Source organism: Apodemus sylvaticus, chromosome 4, assembly GCF_947179515.1.
Source record: "Apodemus sylvaticus chromosome 4, mApoSyl1.1, whole genome shotgun sequence".
Taxonomy (NCBI): domain Eukaryota; kingdom Metazoa; phylum Chordata; class Mammalia; order Rodentia; family Muridae; genus Apodemus; species Apodemus sylvaticus.
The window spans coordinates 83091384-83110376 of NC_067475.1; the positions used below are offsets into that span (position 1 = coordinate 83091384).

Here is an 18993-nt window from a genome sequence, read left to right on the forward strand (position 1 = left end):
CTGTGGTAGCATAACAGGGACTGGGGACCAGATGGGATAAGGGTGCAGATGAAGCTTCTGTTTAAACAATGTCCAACTTTAAATAAGGGTGGAATATTGAAGGGAGATGGTAGAAGTTGACTGTTGTATGTTCAGAGTTTGGCTTCCATGATAAAGGTCTATGCATTACTGAAGGATAATATCATTGTGTCTATTTTTTATTGTAAAATATAATAGAAAATTATCCCTGTTCTCATGGATTTTGTGTTCTGGGAATATTGTCTTAGTGTTTGGAAGCTGCTAGAACAAAGTACCATAGATATATACTATAAATAGAAAATATGTTTCTCATGTCTCTAGAGGCTTGGAGGTCTGAGGTGAAGGCAGCCACAGACTTGGTGTCTGGTGAGGACCCGCCTCTGGTTCATAGATGGCTCTTTCTTGCTACACCTGTACCCAGCAGAAGGAGAAGGGATCTAAGGCCTCTTTTAGAAGGGCATTAATCCATCATGAAGTCTTGGGACCAAACACCACCTCTGTCCTGCCATCTCCTTGGGTTGAGGATTTTGAAATGAATTTGAGGGGCCCAACATTCAGGCCATAGCAGCATGGTTGTCATCAGCTAGATTTCAGAGTGAACAGTAGTCAGCAAGGTCTAAAATCAAGTCTTTTTGCACACTGGTCTTTTATCCTTTTTACTTAATGGTTTCCAATTATGAGATATTGTACTGTTATTTATAAGAGTTATTTATAATTTAAGACTTTGTTCCTGGAGATGGTGGCACAATCCTTTAATCCCAGCACTTGGGAGGCAGAGGCAGGTGGATTTCTAAGTTCAAGGCCAGCCTGGTCTACAGAGTGAGTTCCAGAACAGACAGGGCTATACAGAGAAACCCTGTCGGAAAAAAAAAGAATAGTATTCCTGAATGTGGTAGTTTATAATTTGATGTTTTAAGGACCTGGCTTTGTAGTTCTCTGTGGGGCTGGGGTGTTTTGTACCAATTTTCTGGCTTTTAGCTTTCCATGGTGATAGTTCTCAACAGGCAAGCACTCTGCAACTGAGTTAAGTCCCCAGCCAGTCTGAGTACGGAGTGGCCAAGCCCTGTGGCAGTGCTATCAAGTCTCAGTGTTAGTGTTTTTGTGACTCCTGTTTATAACTTAAACAGAAAGTGAGGCTGACCATAAGATAGGTTCTTTGCTCTGTTTTAAAAGTCAAGGTGTTTACAGTATGTTCTTAGGATAGCCTTGCTGTGCTTTGGCAAAACAAAATGGATGAGTGTATGAATGGCAGCAGAGACCCTTAGCCTGCAACTGAGAGAGCTTGCCTTGGGGGCCAGCACTCTGATAAAGCTGGTCCTTAACTATTATACCCCAGAAGGTCATTCCAGGACCAGAGGCCATGCTTGCCTAACAGGGATTCAATCTCTAACACAGGGGAGAAGAAAAGATTTACAAAAGATTGCAGCCCCAGCATTCGAGGCTTGAGGCTAGAGGATCCAAACACTGAGATCAGTCTACACTGCATCCTCAGAGGCTAGTCTGAGCTACTGGAGAGACCATATCTCAAACAAACGAAACGAATTTCAAGGCTGAAGTGAGCCAAGATATCGAATGTAATTGTCAAAAATAAAGGAAGCACACACCTTGGATTTTATCATACCTGGGATGGCTGGGAAACTTAAGAGGCAAGACTGCTTGGGTGTGGGATTGTCAGGAAATAGAGGCACATCTTGAGTGTCCTAACAATTTTGTTGCCTTTGAAGTTTCATTGCTCAAAAAATATAATCTATAACTAGAAGATAATAAAAGGTTAAAAATTAAAAATATAAGGTGGTTTGCTTATCATAAAGAAAATTGTCTCCTTGTAAGTGAAATTGTGAGGTGAGCCTGCGGTACTTTGTTCAGATTTAAAGTGGAGCACAGCACTGATGTGTTAGACTCAGAGGACACAGGCTCTGGCCCTGAGGCGCACAGTCCATGTGTTGCCTTTCACTCTCTTGTGTGAGAGCTCTCTGAGTCTCAGTTACACACCCCAGGTCCTGGTGTGAGAGAAGGCTTTCTTTCTTTCCTGTATTCCCTTCATTTCCCTGTTTTCTCCTGCTGCAAGTGTGCACTATACACTACTGTATGTGTGCATCCCCTAATACTGAGGAGTAGCTGGCCATATTTGAACTTGTTATTTTCCCTTAGTAAGAACCCAGGCTCCACTGTAATGCATGTTTTCTGCCTTCCCTCCCCATGATGTAGTTGCCGGCCTTTAACTTAAAACAATCCATATTACTCTCTGATGTGCCCTTTGTTGTTTGCTAAATAACACTGGGTTCATAGCAGTGAGGACTGAGTTAACTAGATTCTTGGAATGTTTCATCTTCCACCATTTTTCCTTTTAGACCTTTAAATAATGTGGTTTGACATATTTTGTGACCTGAAGCAGCTTGTTTATCTGCCATTTGTTCTTTCAAGACTCAAAGCAAACTATAGGCCACTTTAGTAAAAAGAACGAAAATCAACATTTTTGGTGCTCTATATAGGCTGTGAAAATAGGTACCAAGCTCTCCTTTACGCCTTCGTGGCACTCATGGATGGTTCAGGCATTCATCACAATGTGTGCACTCTTCCCCAGAGTGGAAGTCTACTGCAGGAACCGCTCAGCCATTGAGCCTGACTCGCTGGCTTGAAATACTGGCTCTGACTGGCTTTCTGTGCTTATTGTTGATATAGAAAGAAGCAGATTAGCTCAAGCATCTCATTTGTTTTAAACAGTTCTTGTGTTCTGGAATCACCAAGAATTGTAATACATGGTTTAAGGTTACTCTGAGGCTGGGAGTGTAGCTAATGGTGGAGAGCTTGTCTAGTGTGCTTGAGGCCCTGGATGCTAGAACTCAGCACTGGGAAAGAGAAGGCAAAGGTCAGGTATTTTAAAGCTATGCATATGTTGGGGATAGGGTTAACTGTTCGAAATCATCCAATAAAACCATTTAGGGTATAAATCTAAAAGGTGGGGGTTTATTTGTTTTAAGAAACATAAAATTACTCTTTAAGACACTGTTAATTAGCTATGACCATCAAATACAGGTTTGTTTCATTACTTTATATTTTAATGACTTAAAAGATAGGGTCGGAGAAGGATAGACTGGATTTTGGATAGAGAGTTCAATGACAAAAAGAACAATTTACATTTTACAAAATCAGTTGTTCTTGTAAATAAATCAATCAGTTATTCTGGTCCGAGGTTACTATAACAATAGTTGTTTATACTCAGAGTATTTTGCCTAAAATAGCAGCATCCTGTGAGTGATTTCTGGGTTGCTATTCATGCTAGCAGGCACTTTGCCACTGAATTCTCTCCCTAGCCCTAGAATTTCTTTTTTAACACTAAGTGTGTTATTTCTTTTCCAATATATTATTATTATCTTACTTCATGTGTGGATTATGAATTTTGATTCAGAGGGCTAATTAAAATGGTTGGACAGAAGAAAGAATGCACGGAAACTAGAAAATGTCTAATTTATAAACATACAGCACTGGGACAGCGGCTGGGTGGCTCTGACTCGGCACCTGCAGGCTGCTGCAGAGGAAGGCAGTACTTCGGAACTGAGGACCACGTGGGCCTTGCACAGCATCCAAGGGTTATGCCGCTCTGCTTTAATTGGTTTGATTTTTCTCTAGTGCTGGGATCGGGAGCAAGGGTCTGGCTGCTGGGCTTCGGTCCAGACCTCAGAGTTTAAAATGACTGCCACAGTCTAAGGCGGATGTTTATGGTTACCTACATGGGCCAGCCACAGATGAGACCTCAAACTCATCGTGTAGTTGAGGGTGTCCTTCAATGATTTTCCTGCCTTCACCTCCTGAGTGCCGCCAGCCCTGGTTGTGTGGTACTGGGGTTGAACCCGGGACTCGATGTGTGTGGGGCAAACACTCTGAAGGCATATTCTTGGAATGTTTTAATTTTTTAAATTTTTTAAATATTTATTTAATGTATATATGAGTACACTGTGGCTGCCTTCAGACACACCAGAAAAGGGCACCAGACTCCACTACAGATGGTTGTGAGCCACCTTGTGGGTGCTGGGAATTGAACTCAGGACCTCTGGAAAAGCAGTCAGTGCTTTTAACTGCTGAGCCATCTCTCCAGCCCCCAGAATGTTTTTCTCATTGTCAAACAGAAAGCGTCGGCTTGTTAGGGTCTTAATGTATCCATGCCAGTGATCAACTGTATAATTGTTTTTACAACTAGAATATGAGTACTTGGTGGGTTCTCTCATATAGATCAAGTGCGATCAAGTTACAGACGTGAATGATCTTCCTTGTTCTAAATAAAAGTGAGTTAAAGTTCCTGACTCCGATAGACAACTAGTGTGTGATGCTGAGCACAAAAGGACCTGTCTACTGTCTCCAAATGTGACGTCCTGCGAACACTCCTTATCCGTGTATCTTATCCAACCATTTGGTTCCCCACTCTTGTTCCTTTGGTCCTCCTGGCTGCTGTACCTGGTTTCCTTCTCTTCCGCCTCCCGCTCTCCTCACATCGCTCAGGGTCCTGTGCACTCTGTGCTCTTCCAGAAGTTCCCGCCTCTGCTGTGCTCTCCCACATATCTATAATAAACCTTTTCCTCCACCACACCTAGGGGAAGTCATGTTCCTTTCCTTTTCCTTTTCCTTTTCCTTTTCAGTTCTTTTTTTTCATTCACAAGTAAGGCAGAATATGCAGTATTTGTCTTTCTTAATCTGTTTGCTTCACTTAACCTAAGGATTAATGGTTTTTCATCCATTTTCCTAAAAATATCATGATCCCATTTTTTTTACAGCTGAATAAAATTCTATTGGATATAAATCCTACATTTTCTTTATCTGTTGATAGGCACTTGGTGCTTTCTTTCTTCGCTCTTGTCAGTGGTAAAGCAGTGAGTATGGATATAGGGATACTTCTGTGGTGAGGTTTAGAGTCTTAAGATACTTGTAGCTTTCTTGAGAGCCTCTGAGCCTCCCTCCAGGAGGGAGTTTTCCATTCTGGGGTGTTGAGACAGGGTTTCTCTTTGTATCCATGGCTGTTCTGGAACTCACTCTAGGCTAGCCTTGAACTCAGAGACCACCTGCTTCCTTTTCCCAAGTACTGGGATTAAAGGTCTTTTTAATAACATGCTTCACCATTTCTCCAAATTAGTCTCAAAATAGAGTTCTATTTTCCAAATACAGTCAGAGCCTGTAATTCCCTGCTTTGCTTTAAAGCCTAGTGATCAATTCTGTGCCAAGAAGAGAAAACGAGCTATCACAAGCACGTGCGGTACCTCCCACCATCCTTAAAGGACAAAGTAGGAATCGTGTGATGAAGAAAATACTGGCTCATCTGGTAATGTTCCCAGCTAGGTAAATGCCTTTCACATTACTGTCTTTTCTTCTAAATCCAAGCAGAGGGCAAGTGGTTGTGGTATTGCCTCCTCTTCTCCTCGGAATTCAGACAAAAGTGAGTAAAGAGAACTGTGAGTTGAGGGCTGATTTTTGAAATGAGACTTATCTAAATCTTCCTTACCCAGAACTGCTTAGAGCAGTTTTCAGAAGATGAGTGGAGATGACCTTGAGTTGTGGCTGGGACAGGCACACCTGGATGACCAGGTTAGTTTATCAGTTGCACTCATATTTCCAACAAAGTAATGTGTTCTAAGGGCATATGCTTGGTTGGTAGGCTTAGGGGTTTGGCATTTGGGTTTTAGAGACAGTGTCTCATGTAGCCCAGGCTAGCTAGCCTTGAACTCACAGTATAGCTAAACTTAAGGGTAACCTTGAGTTTCTGACCCTCCTCCTGTCCCCACTACTCAAATATTAGGACTTCATAGGCGTGTGTGGCTTCTGATTCTTCCTGGTTAGAGGTGGCCAGCTTATGTGCAGGGTAGAGTTGGATTTTCAAGTTTCTGTTGGATATGGTAGAGGAGTGTAATAAATAGTACTGCCTTCCACTTTCAAGAAGATTTACCTACAAATGTGTGTGCTTCTAAACCGTAGTGCTATTCTATAAGCACCGTACCTGTTCTATACGTGGTGGTGTCTGTGGGCTCCTCGGCTCCACGGTTCACTGGTTCTGCTAGCCTTGAGCATCGTCCAAGTTGGTTTGTCAGATGTTACAATTTTGTGTTGTATGTAAGTGGTCAATTTGAAATTTGAAATGGGGTGTCATTGTCTGGGACTAAGTCTTAATAGTTTCAGTCTCTTGGGTTGGTTACATTTAGTAAAGAGTTCAGAGTAAAATCTTAAACTTAAAAAGCACTCTGGTTTTCTGTCCTCTGAAATGTAAAATCCCGTTTTCTCTTTTTGTGGAACTATTGAACCCTAGACCTCTGCATGCTGAGCAGGTTCTCTGAATGAGCTTTGCCCCAGCTCTTCTTCCTCCTTAAAGCTGAGCGTACCACAGCTTGTAGTTTTTAAAAGAATTTATAAATTTCATTAAAACATTTCTCCTAGGTAAATGAGATCAGAATTTTGTGATTATTATATAAGACTTTAGATTCATAATTTTTCTTAAAAGTTAGTTTTCCATGATGCCAATAATACATTGCTATTCAAGAAAGCAGTTTTGTGAATAACGGTGAATGTGAATGGGCCTTTGTTTTCAGTCAGTTCTATATTACATAGTGTCAAATTCCAGAGGCACAAGACTTTCTGCTCCCTGGGTGTCTTTCTGTCCACTCTTGGCTCCATTTTGTCACTAGCTCAGTGAGCTCTGTTGCCTGATAGAGAGCTTTAAAGAGTTAACTTCATATAATACCTGCCTACACTGCCAACACACTGTCCTTCTGGATTCAGGAACACCTGAATGGACAGAACTAATTCTGAACAGGTCAGGAATGAAGAAATGGTATGAGAGAGATTCTGTGCGCTGTTTTTCCTGGATCATTTCTGGGAAATGTCTGCTGAAGCCTGTCTCTGGACCTCTGTGTGTCCAGTGCTCTCCAGCCTGTGGTCGCCAAACTCTTCTAGAAGACTCACCCAGCTTCTTTTGAAAATGAGATGCTCGTGCGAATGACACTCATGGCTTCATTTCCTCTAGCAGCTTTCATATTTCCTCCTTCGCACCTGCCCCCCCCCCATGTCACCAGGTCCTAATGCAGAAAAGCATTTTGTTGTGTTGTCACTGCTACTGGTCTTAATTACCCTCACAGAAACACTGGGTGGGTGAATCTAAAGTGTCTAGCATTTAGTCAGTGGATACTGCTCTGTGAGGAGTCTGTAAATGGAGGACACTCGTTACAAGGACTTTGTATAGTATATATTTTTATCTATGTAATGCACGAGTTTGTTGTCTAAGAGAGAGCTTCCCGGTCTAGGGCCAGTGGGACCTGGGGGATTAAAGCGGATGAGTGAGGGAGGTCATGCTGCAGCCAGTTTTCCTCAGAGCAGCTGGCAGTCTATACTTGAGGGTCAAGACGAGCCATGTGAGCAAAGTGTCCAATCACAATTGGCCAGTAAGCCGCACTTAAAGCATAAAACGTGTGGCAAACACATTTTTCCATAGAGGCGTGAAAACAAATGACAGCAGCCAGTGTGATGGATAATCTGAAGTAAGTTCACTCCCATCTGATGCCTGAGGGGCACAAAAGCAGAATGTAAGAACAGTTCTATGTTTTTGAAGAAACTGAGGTCACAAGACTCTGGTTTTGGTGTCTTGGAGTTTTCTTACAAGCACTCAGAATCTCACACACTTTCTTCTTAGACCATGTTCCTACAAGAGAGGTTTGGTGACTGGCCTGAAGTCTCGCAGCTGGACTAGAATTCAAACCTCCTAACTGGCTCCAGAGCCATGCTTTTAGTTAAGCAATGTTACACTGCTGTTCAAGGTACAGCTTGTAAAAGAATAGTGGGAATATGTAATATAATAATATACAATACATAATAATATGATGGGAAGATAACCTTGGGAGACAGAATCTGTGCAGTCACATCTAAACAGAGTGCAGCCATATGGGAGGGCTCAGAGTGTAAGTCAGAATAGAGAAGGCAGCTGACATTTTTGCCTAAGGAGAGAAAACCTCTATATTGAGACTTTTGTTTGTTGTTTGAGATGTGTTCTAACTGTGTGATCCAGGCTGGCCTCAAAAGTATGAGCTCTTGAGATGCTTCTGCCACAGCTGGAGAAGCTGAGACTACAGATGCCCAGACAGCACTCGAAAATAAATAAATAAGTTGTGTGTGTGTGTGTGTGTGTGTGTGTGTGTGTGTGTGTGTGTGTGTGTGTGTGTGTGTGTTTTGGAGATCAATGAGGCAGTGCCTTATTAGCTTCCTACCCCCGTTTCGTGAGGCTTTAGCCTACTCCTCTGTGATTTGCTGAATCAGATGAGTGGCCATGGAGCACTGCTCTTCTGTCCTCACTTGACCATACTGCCTTCTTGCTCTCCCTCCCTTCCCAGTGCCACCTGTGTCTTAATAGTGTTTCTCCTTCCACCTGATAGGCATGTGAGCTAACGATGTGATATTTCAGGAACCTAGTGGAGGGCTGAGGGGGGCCTGCTCATAGCTGCCTTTTCTTCTGGTGTATTCCGGGAAAGATTGGCGACAGACAGGGAAAACATAAAATGTTGATTTTGAAATAGCAGTGTGTAGAGAGAAAAGTTAATACTTGGTATCCTAGTAGTTGGGCACCTTTTACAAGGTAGCCTGTTGTACCATCTGCATATGCTTAAGCTAGTCTTTGCTCCAGGATTTGGGTATATTTAATGCAACTCTTATTTTCTAGACTTATTGGGAGACTACGTAATTACTTTGAAATACCTCACAATATGAGTATATTTATTGACTAATAACATATTTTAACTGGGTGATACCTGTTGTTAACTCTCTGAATAGGAAGATGTAAGTAAGGCTAAGCCATAAGCCTGAGTAGCAGCCTAGCATGCATGAGGCACGTGGTCTTACAGCCTTGCTGTCTACAGGGCAGTGCTCCTCAGAGGACTTACTGTGGGAACCGCATGGTGCTAATCTTCCCAGAATGCTGTGGAGGTAGGAGAAAGTGTTGTCCACTGGCGTCATCTCTGAGCAGGCTCTTAAAGAAAGCCTGGTTCATCTCTGCCTTTAGCAGTTGCTTCTGGGAGTTCTTCTGCCTTTAGCAATTAAGTATTGTGTGGTACGTTTAGGGCACTTGACAGAGGGGGCTGGGATGGCTTCGTGTGGATCTCCTCTGGTCTGTCCACCAGCACATCTTCATAAAGGTTCTTTGTAATTGAGCACACTGTGGTTTATTATATTTTATTTTAAATTTCTTTATTTCTGATGCTAAGTTTTGAAGTTTTGTCAAATTTATTGTCTCTTTTTTGCCTGTAATAGTTATGTTTCTCACTCCTATGTCTCTGCTTTTGTTGTTTTATGTATCCCTTTAACCATAAAGTTTTTTTCTAAAGATACAAGTAGTTCAGAAAGTTTTCCTCTGCTTTGTATCTACAGAAAGATGTGTGAAAGCTTAATGTTGAGGCTAGGGATGTAGTTAAGGGACAGGCAGTGCTTGCTAAGCATGCATAGGCTCTGGGGCTGTCCTTAGCAATGCGTGCGCGGACTCACATCACACACACACACACACACACACACACACACACACCACACATACACACACACACCACACCCACACACCACACACACCCACACACACATACACACACACCCACACACACCCACACACACCACACACATACATACATACACATACACACACACACACACACACACCACACACACACACACACACACACACACACACACACACACACACACACACCACACACAGAGGTTTAGGCTCTTACCCCTCTACCGCTGCTCTGGGGCGAGCTCTACCCCCAGTGTCTCTCTAATTTTTGCTTAGAAGTGTTCTGCAATGTTTACTGTCTCGTGAGTGCTGGCTGTACGCTAGGTGAGGGAGCAAGCAGCCACCCTGGAGCATCAAGTCCAAGTTCCTCACACTCCGGGAGGTCTAGCCTTGGGCATTTCTTGGCTTTTTGAACTGAGAAGTTTTGGTTTTCTTTCTGTTTCTTTTCTTTGAAGGATTCTCTATGGGGCTGGAGACATGACCCAGTAGTAGACCTCAAAACCCATTAGGGTTTTGTGCCTCAAAACCCATTAGACCTTGGGCTCAGCCCTCAATCCCCCTTACCCGTTTACTTGAAAGTGGTTAAGTAAAATAATACAAAATGTATTTAATAAGTGTACCTAATACACTAGTATCACTATAATGTTAAAATTATTGTATTATTATAGTACAGACATTACAAATATCATACCATGTGGATACCATCTCTCTTAGTGTCTGCCTGGACCAGTGTATTTTGGATTTCAGAGTTTTTTGTATTTTGGAATATTTTCATATATATGATGAATTGTTATGGTGAAGAAACATAGTTCTAAGCACAGAATATACTTAAATATCTACTGTTACACATGTAGCCTGAAGGTGTACATGTGCCACTTTCAAGAGCCCTGCATTTGGACCACACATGAGGTCTAGTGGCAGACTTTCTACTTGTGTCATAATCAACACTTAAAATATGGATTTTGTAGTATTTTGGATTTTTTTTCAAATTGGAGTGTTTAACCTGTAATAAGATTTTTGCAAAATTTAATTATTTTGAAATTATTTTGCAACTGCTTTTTTAATACTACTTAATTATTATTTTTACTTAATAATGCTTTCTCTTTCTATGCTTGGGGTGGGGTGATGCTGCCCATGTACGCAAAGGCCACAGGAAGTGTCCTGCTCTGGGCGCTCAAGTCTATTCCTTTAAGACAAGATCTCTTACTGAACGTGGAGCGCGGCTGTGCCCACCAAATCCCGGTGATCCTCCTGCCTCACTGCCACAGGATTTGGTTGTAGGTATACATGTAGTGCTCAGCTCTCTTCTCTTTTCCCTTCTCTCCTCTCCTCCCCTCCCCTTTCTTCCCCCCCCCCCAACATAGTTGCTAAGGTTTGAATGCATCTCTTCATGCATAGCTAGTACTCCCCGCCCAGCCATCTTCACAGCCCAGTTCTTCCTTATTTAGTAACCAGAGCAGTGTGTGACACAGCAGACAGCAGTGTGTGACACAGCAGAGAGCAGTGTGTGACACAGCAGAGAGCAGTGCCGGCTCCATCACATGAGTGCGTGCATGACGCAGGGCTAGCAATAAGCAGAAAAGCAAGCTGTCCTGCTCTAAAATCAGGAAGTGGATGAGGAGTTACTTTGATTTACTAATGTTTTAGGTAAATAAATGAGTTAATGTTTTAATGTTCTTATTCTAATTTATGCCCGGTTTTTAAGACATTACTATGAATACTAAACACGTGTCTAAGTTGTCATACTCAGTACTGACAGAAAAATAAATGACCTGTTTTGGCATAAGATAAAGTTAACACTGTGTTGGAGAAGACAGTGGCTTGTGGTGCGACGTGAAGATAGAAGTTGATGCTGGATTGATGCTGGGAAGGCTGTTTGCTTGTGTTCTTTCTATTGCAGCTCCAGAGCTTTGCAAGGAGGCTGTGTCTTCAGCAAGGACAGCCTGCATGCTTTCTTTAGATAACTTTTACACATAGGCCTCCTCATGGCTGGACACTGCCTTTGTGACTGAGTATCATATTGTTTTATTGTGAAAACATAACTAGAATTTAGAAAAAAAAAAAAGCCTCTCTGTGTGTTGCATGGGCTGTGTTCACTGTGGGATGGGGGCACTTGAAGCACAATAGATGCTCCAGTCAGAACTTCATGAGCTGCCATGAAGCTAGCTCGCTCTCACCGCCCCCCCCCCTCTGACTTGAGTGACATTGTGGGTTAGCTAGTTACAGCTCTTTACAGGTTTAGTACATGAATTAAAGTCCATCTTCTTCTGTTCTCTTTCATTGAAAAGTGTTAGGAGTTAAATTTCAGATCAGGAAATAGGAAATATACTTGTGGCCCAAACAGCAGTAAAGTGACCAGTTAAAACTTCCTTGTAGAAATTGGTCTTTCATGATCAAAATACAGTGGTCCCTTATTTGCTGTGTACTTCAAGAATCATCCAAAATAGAAGTACAAAAACACAGGTAGCAGTGTTTGTGATAGCAGAGCAAGGTGGAGCATGCGTGAACCCTCGGCAGGTCGCTGCTGGGAAGGCCTCAGGCAGAGGCAGGCTGTACTTGGTAAACTTTATAAAGTGCAGTCTGGGAATCTCTGCTCCTTCCTTCTGGTCTCCTCCACAGAGCACGGGGCTCTTGCAGCTTGCTCATGCTGCCTGTAATCAGTTGCTTGGTTCTTCCTGTTGTTGAACATTATCCGTCTTATGGGACTACCCCAGTGCGTCTAATCACTGTGGTTGAGTTGTTTCTGCTTTGACGCTATCACAAGTACATCAACCCCTTACTCTAACTAACCTGATAACTAACCCGGCCTGACTGAGCTCCCCTATGGAAGTGTCTGTGTGCACCTAGGTTTCATTCTCTTAGGTAAATATCTAGGAGTACAGTAGTTAGTCATATGCTTGCCTGTTAAGAAATTGACAAACTTTTCCGTTTCTCATTTCTACAAACTGTGCTGGAGTTCAGTCACTCTGCATCTTTACCAGTGATGGGGTCACAGTGTAGGATTAATGTAGATTTTCCTAATAACTAAAGATGTAGGAAGTATTTCCATGTGCTTATTTAGCCTCTCTATATATTCCTTGGTAAAATAACTATCCAAACTTTTCCCATTGCATGTGCAGGCGTTAACATCTTAATAAAGTATTTATATGTTCTGTATTCAAGCTCTTTACATGTTTACCTTTCATTTTCATGGGGGTGTGTAAAAAGTAAATCTAAAAGCAGTGTTGGTATGTTCTTGGGATCACTATAAGTAATAAGTAGTTGGAAAAAATTGAGTTATTTAAGTTTAAATAAACTGACTTTCTGGTCAATGTTTGCTGCTGTTTGATTTCTTACCAATAAATAAATAAATAAATAAATAAATAAATAATAAAGTACAGCCTCTAAAAGTATCCAGCCTACCCAGATTGATGTATGCTTCATCCTAGTGCTGCTCACCCTGGTGTGCACCTGCTGTTCTATTGTAGATGCTAATTGTAGATGATGTTTGTTCCCTTTGCCATACCTCACAGGCTTTAAATATACTTAACTCCAGAAGCAAATATGATGGTATTTTTTGTTAATATTCTCAATAATGTTGTTTGGAAATGATTAACAGGACTGGATATTAGCTCATAGGTAAGAGTTAATTTCCTAGCCAAATGCAAGTTCCTGAATTGTATCTCCAGCAATGCAAAAACAAAACTTCCCAAATCAACCTTTAGGTAATGAAAAGGTCACTGAACTGAACAGACACTGTGTACTTGGTCTTTGTGAATGTTGTCATTTTAGTAGAGGGGTTCTTTGGGTGACACGTGAATTAGGGATCTAGTAAATCTCGCTGTCTGGTATGCTGCCCGTGGTATAATGCTTGGCCTGTCACTCTGCCCTGTCCACAGGTTAAAGTGTTGCGCAATCAACTGGTCCTTTTCCACAGTGCCGTTGCTGCCTACTTTGCTGGGAATCAGAAGCAACTTGAACTGACACTTAAGCAGTTCCATGTCAAATTGAAAACCCCTGGAGTGGATGCCCCATCTTGGCTTGAAGAACAGTAAACTCACCTGGAAAAGAAGGAACAGTGTATTGTTAAACAACTAATGAACTAGGAAGAGTTTAGTGTTGGGAGGCGTCGAAGTGACCACCATTGCAGTGGCTCTTGCGCAAGAGAGCTTTTATTTTTCCTTTTTCATACATAACAATTGAGCTGTTAAATTTGATGGGAAGGTAGGTGATTTTTATGTAAACATACTTTCTATAATTCTAAACAAAATAATTTTCCTTTTTGAGAAATCCTTTTTGTATTGTGAGGGTTATGGCTATTTCTGTAGGTTGAAATATTTAATATAGATTTGCACTGACAAGATAAAAATTCAAGGCTTTTTTTCTGGTCCCAGAAATGAGGGCAAGCTATAGTTTTTCAAGGGAGGTTTACATGATTTGTACCAATGTCAGATATTTTATATATGAATATATTCAACATCTTTAAGAAGTTCATGTTTGTGTATTATCTTAAAGAAAAAAGAAGCTATTTTGCAGAGTAAGTTTTATGATGTCCTGTGGTGTCACACGATGGGAAGCGTGAATAAATGATTGATTGGCCCATAGCTTGTTGCAGATACACTTTAAAAATTAATCTGTAACACTGTAATTTTGTTTAGATATTTTTAAAGGCCCAGGAATCACACTGTCATAATTTTTATGACATGTTTAAACTTATGAATTTGACAGTTGTGTTGACAATTTTGATTTATAATGAAATCTGCTTAAGAGGGGTAGGTTTGGGTTTTTTTTTTTTTTTAAACATGTGGACATAGAAATGGAAATTCTTAGCAGTTTCTAGAGTAGAAATTTGTAGATGAGAAAGCTAGTTTTGGAGAAAATTCCGTTTTGATAGAGAATTTCCAGACCATGTTCATTGGCTTCCTTGTGTGACTATACCAGTTAAGCCTTAAATCACAGATACGTGCCTTCTCAGATGCAGTAATTCTTGACAACCATTGTACATACATGAAGAACCCCTATGGATAACATTTGATTCATCTGTAACGTTGGGATTTTTGTGTCCTCGTAAAACCACACTTGAGGTGGATGGCAAAACCAACTTTCGAATTTTTTGTTTGGTTTCTCTTGATTCCTCTTGAAGAAGGGGATGATGGAAGAATTTTTCCCACTTGAGTAATGAAAAGACTGTAAAGAGTATGGAGGTCCTAGAAAGGAAAAAGCCAGTGCTGGGTTACTGTGCAGTACTGCTGGCCTTGTGTATGTGGTTGGCTTGTCTACTGTGTGCTTCCTTGGTGATGCAATCTTGTTTAAATGTAAAGTTCCCTTGGTTTTGTCATACATATAAATGAGTATTTTCAGAGATACCACTCTACCTGTTATTTCTATTGTGTTGAAATGAAGTACTTAAAATTAATGTTATATGTGACCTTTGTAGACTGTATGATGTGTTACATATGTCCAAATGCCTTTTAGCTGGCCTTTTTATTAATATGCCTGTTTTGAGTGCTTAATACAGTATAATGTGATTGTAAGTCGTGAGCCTATTTTAAATCATTCCCTCCTGTGTGTGTGTACTCTGCGAGCTTCATCTTTATTCTTCCAGCAGAGTAACTGTGATGGTTAGTTACACCCCCAGAGCGTGCCTCTGGGGGGAGTTCTGTCTTCTCATTAAAGTGTCTGCTACAGTATCCAGTTGCCGTGGCCTTTTAATTTTAAATAAGAAGTAACTAAGTATTTGGACCTTGAGAGAATATACAGGTGGTTCTCTTCCTCTGCTGTGCTCTGAGTCATTCTTCTCCTCAGTCTGAGTCTCTCAGGAGCTGAAGTCTCACCAAAGTTCAACAACAGTTGTAGTGAAGGACTAAATATTAATGGACTCATGGATTAAAGAATCTTTTCCAGAAAAACTAAAAATAACAATGATTTCTGAATAGCGAGTGCATAAGCAGAAGAAGCGCAGCCTCATGCTAGACAGTGGTTTGTTCGTGCTTGTTCAAAAGCAGTTCCTAGCTACTGTAGCAAAATAAAAGTTCAGCAAGTGGACTGTAGGGACTCCTTGCCATCTGCAGGAAGTCACCTGAAGTTAGTTGTCTGTTAGTATGATAAACTCTGGTATAGATACCCCTATGACAGCTCACTTATTCCTAGGGGCTGTTTACAAGAATAGAAGACAGGCCATTAGAATGCAGACACACTTTAAAGATGGTTCTACAAGGTTGGTTTGTTTTCAGTGCCCATTTACAGAAGCATATATAGGAACTTGAACATATTTTTTAAGCAAAAATATAGAAAGTAAAATGATTCTTGAATCAGCAGGCGTCACTTTGTGGGTGTTATAGTTGTAAAGGGAGCTGCTGTCCAGAGGATAGATAGATAAAGGGTAAACAATCTGTGAGGAGTGTGGAGATGTGCCTCAGGACAGTGGGGTGAAGGGAGCATGGCTTTTCTTGCATTGAAATAGAAGTTATTCTAGGAAAGCATACACTGAAGAAACTGGCTTGCTGAACTCTGTGTGCCCGCTAGCTAGCCTGCAAGCTTCCAGCGAATTCTTGTGTCTCTGACCCCAGGTCAGGCTGGGCGCTGAGGCTTCAGGTGTGCACTGCACTGGGCTCCTATGTCCAGTCTCCACTGTGCCCCTCTCTGGCCCCTGTTCTTTTAAATCAGAGTCTGAAAAGGTCCCCAGCCTTGCAGGAACAGTCTGGTTAAGTCTAGACATTTTTAAGGTCACTCACCACATTGCCTCCCCTCCAACCCCCACAAATGTGGGTTAACCACATTAACTACCCGGGAGACTGATGGGCACAAGTACATAGGCAGAAAAAATAAGGAAACAAATCAAGCATTTACTGATGAATCATGACATTTAAATTAAAACAATTCTTAGGTATACATCTAATTTTACAGTTTTTTGGAGACAGGTACAGATGGACATGGTGACAAGATGGGTGCACTTGCTTGGGTTTAACAAAGAAAGCTCAGTATCCAGTGCTACAGAGTGGCATCTCCGTTTCTCAGGGCTGATCAGGATTTTGATTTTCTAATCAATTGGTAGCACCAAGAACACAGATTTGTGTAAGTGTGTAGAATAAAATGACTGAAATGTGCTTAGGGACATTTCAGAGATTGTGGGAACTGCAGTCCTACTAATCTCAAGCCAGAATTTGTCTAATATTTCTCTGCATGATTGCAAACAGTGGTTTTGTCTTGTTATTTTCACTTCCTGGTGTTTGGGGACAGGGACGTGAGGTCCCACTTGAACCTGCTGTGTAGTCAAGGACGGCTTTGAACTGAGCCTCCTGCTCCTGCTTCTCTAGTGCAGGAATCACGGGCAAGCCCCACATCAGACAGCATTTAATTTATTAACTTTTTTAAGACTTAGTAATTTAATGATAATGGGTATTTTATTTACATGTGTATATGTGCACTAAGTGTGTGCCTGGTGGCCCCAGAGTTCAGGGAAAGGTATGTGTCGTCCCCTAGGTGAGCCATCGTGTGCATGCTGGGACTCTAACCCATGTCCTCTGGAAGAGCACCAAGTGCTTTTAAAGGCTGAGTATCTCTTCTGCCCCCAAACAGCAATTCTTCAAATTAAACATTCTAACACGGTACAATCTAGAGCAGGGGAAGATGGCTCATCTGGAAAAGGTACGTGCTGCCATGCCTTATGACCTGAGTTCAGATAGTGCGTCTTAGGGTTTGATTGCTGTGAAGAAACAACATAACCACGGCAACTCTTACAAAGGAAAACATTTAATTTGGGTCTGGCTTACAGCTTCAGAGGTTCAGTCCATTGTCAGCATGGCAGCGTGCAGGCAGACATGGTGCTGGAGGACCTGAGAGTTCTACGTCTTAATCCTCAGGCAGTAGGATTCTGTGTGCCACACTGGGTGGGCTTGAGCAGAAGAGACCCCCAAGCCTACCCTGCTGTGACACAGGTCCTCCAACAAGGCCACACCTCCTAATAGTGCCATCTCCTGGGGACCAAGCACCCAAACACATGAGTCTATGGGGCCAAACCTCTTCAAACCACCACATACATCAGGGAACTCCTGCAAATTGTGCTTTGCCTTCCACACACAGGTGTGTTCTTGTAGACAGACAGACAGTGGGAGAAGGGACTGGAGAGAGAGCTCAGCAGGTAAGAGCTCTGCCCTTCCAGAAGACCTAAATTTGGTTCTCAGCATCCATGGCAGGTACTTGTAAACTGCCTCTGCTAGTTTAGGGGATCCATCTCCCCTTTTGTTGGCCTCCAAGGGCACCCACAGAAATGTAACAAACACAGATGCTCTCTTGTCTTAATGAGGGTGTCTGTTGCTACAGTGAAACGCCATGACCAGAAAGCAAGTTGGGGATGAAAGGGTTAATTTGGCTTATACTTTTATTTGTTATTCATCAATGAAGGAAGTCAGGGCAGGAACCCGATGGCAGGAGATGATTCAGAGGCAGGCCATGGAGGGGTGCTGCTTACCAGCTTCCTCAACTTGCTTTCTTAACCCTAGACCACAAGCCCAGGGATTGCCCCACCCACAATGTACTGCCCCCTAATCACTGATTAAGAAAATGTCTTATGGCTGGAACTTACGGAGGCATTTTCTCCATTATGGCCTCATCAATTCAGATAACTCTAAATTGACATAAGACTATCAAGCACAACTCATACACCTAAAAAAATGATAAATATATTTATGATTTTTTTATTACAAATTTTTATGTTGGTCTAGGTCTTTCTAGTTGTGAACTCACTGTTTTCTGATCAAAGATGTAGTTAATTTTGCATTTGTTCCAAGCTTTCCCGAGGCCATGCAATCTTAACTATTATTACAGTGTTACAGGAGCTATTATTAAAATAGAAAATGCAGCCGGGCGGCGGTGACACACGCCTGTAATCCCAGCACTCTGGGAGGCAGAGGCAGGTGGATTTCTGAGTTTGAGGCCAGCCTGGTCTACAGAGTGAGTTCCAGGACAGCCACGGCTATACTGAGAAACCCTGTCTTGAAAAAACCAAATCCAAAAAACCAAAAACAAAAAAACAAAAACAAAACAAACAAACAAACAAAAAAAACAAAGAAAATGCAAACTACTTTCACTAAATTCTGTGTTTGCACTTTAGGGTCCTTGCCCAGCAGGTTTCCTTGCATAATGGTTCCTGATGGTAAATTGCCAGGTGGTCCACTGAGGTGGGCTAGAAACCAAGGCTGCTCTTCAGGGTGATGTATAAGAGGAACTTTGTTACTCTGTTGTTATCTGTACAGAGAAGGGAAATGAGACCCGGTCTGAGAACCCTAAAACCATTGCAGTTATATTGTTGGAGCTGGGAATTTGAGTAACATTCGTGAGACTGACCACAGAAATAAAAACACTTAAAACTTCTGCTTGGTCCCAACATGCTTTTCAGGAAATACAGTCTTCTGTTAAAGATTTGAGCTTAAGTCTGTTCAAATGACCATGAATTGTTGAGTCACAAGAAA

The 18993-nt window shown here is 41.8% G+C and overlaps 1 protein-coding gene across 3 annotated transcripts in view; it reads left to right on the top strand.

The window, feature by feature from the left end:
- The window catches only part of Arfip1 (ADP ribosylation factor interacting protein 1), a 90658-nt gene extending 75445 nt beyond the window's left edge, over positions 1–15213 (top strand). For all 3 annotated transcript variants that reach the window (XM_052180274.1, XM_052180273.1, XM_052180275.1), the window contains one exon: positions 13423–15213. In XM_052180274.1, coding sequence (XP_052036234.1) covers positions 13423–13578 — 156 coding nt within the window. In that variant the 3' untranslated portion in view covers positions 13579–15213. The remainder of the gene's footprint in view (positions 1–13422) is intronic.
- The last annotated feature ends 3780 nt before the right edge of the window (positions 15214–18993 follow it).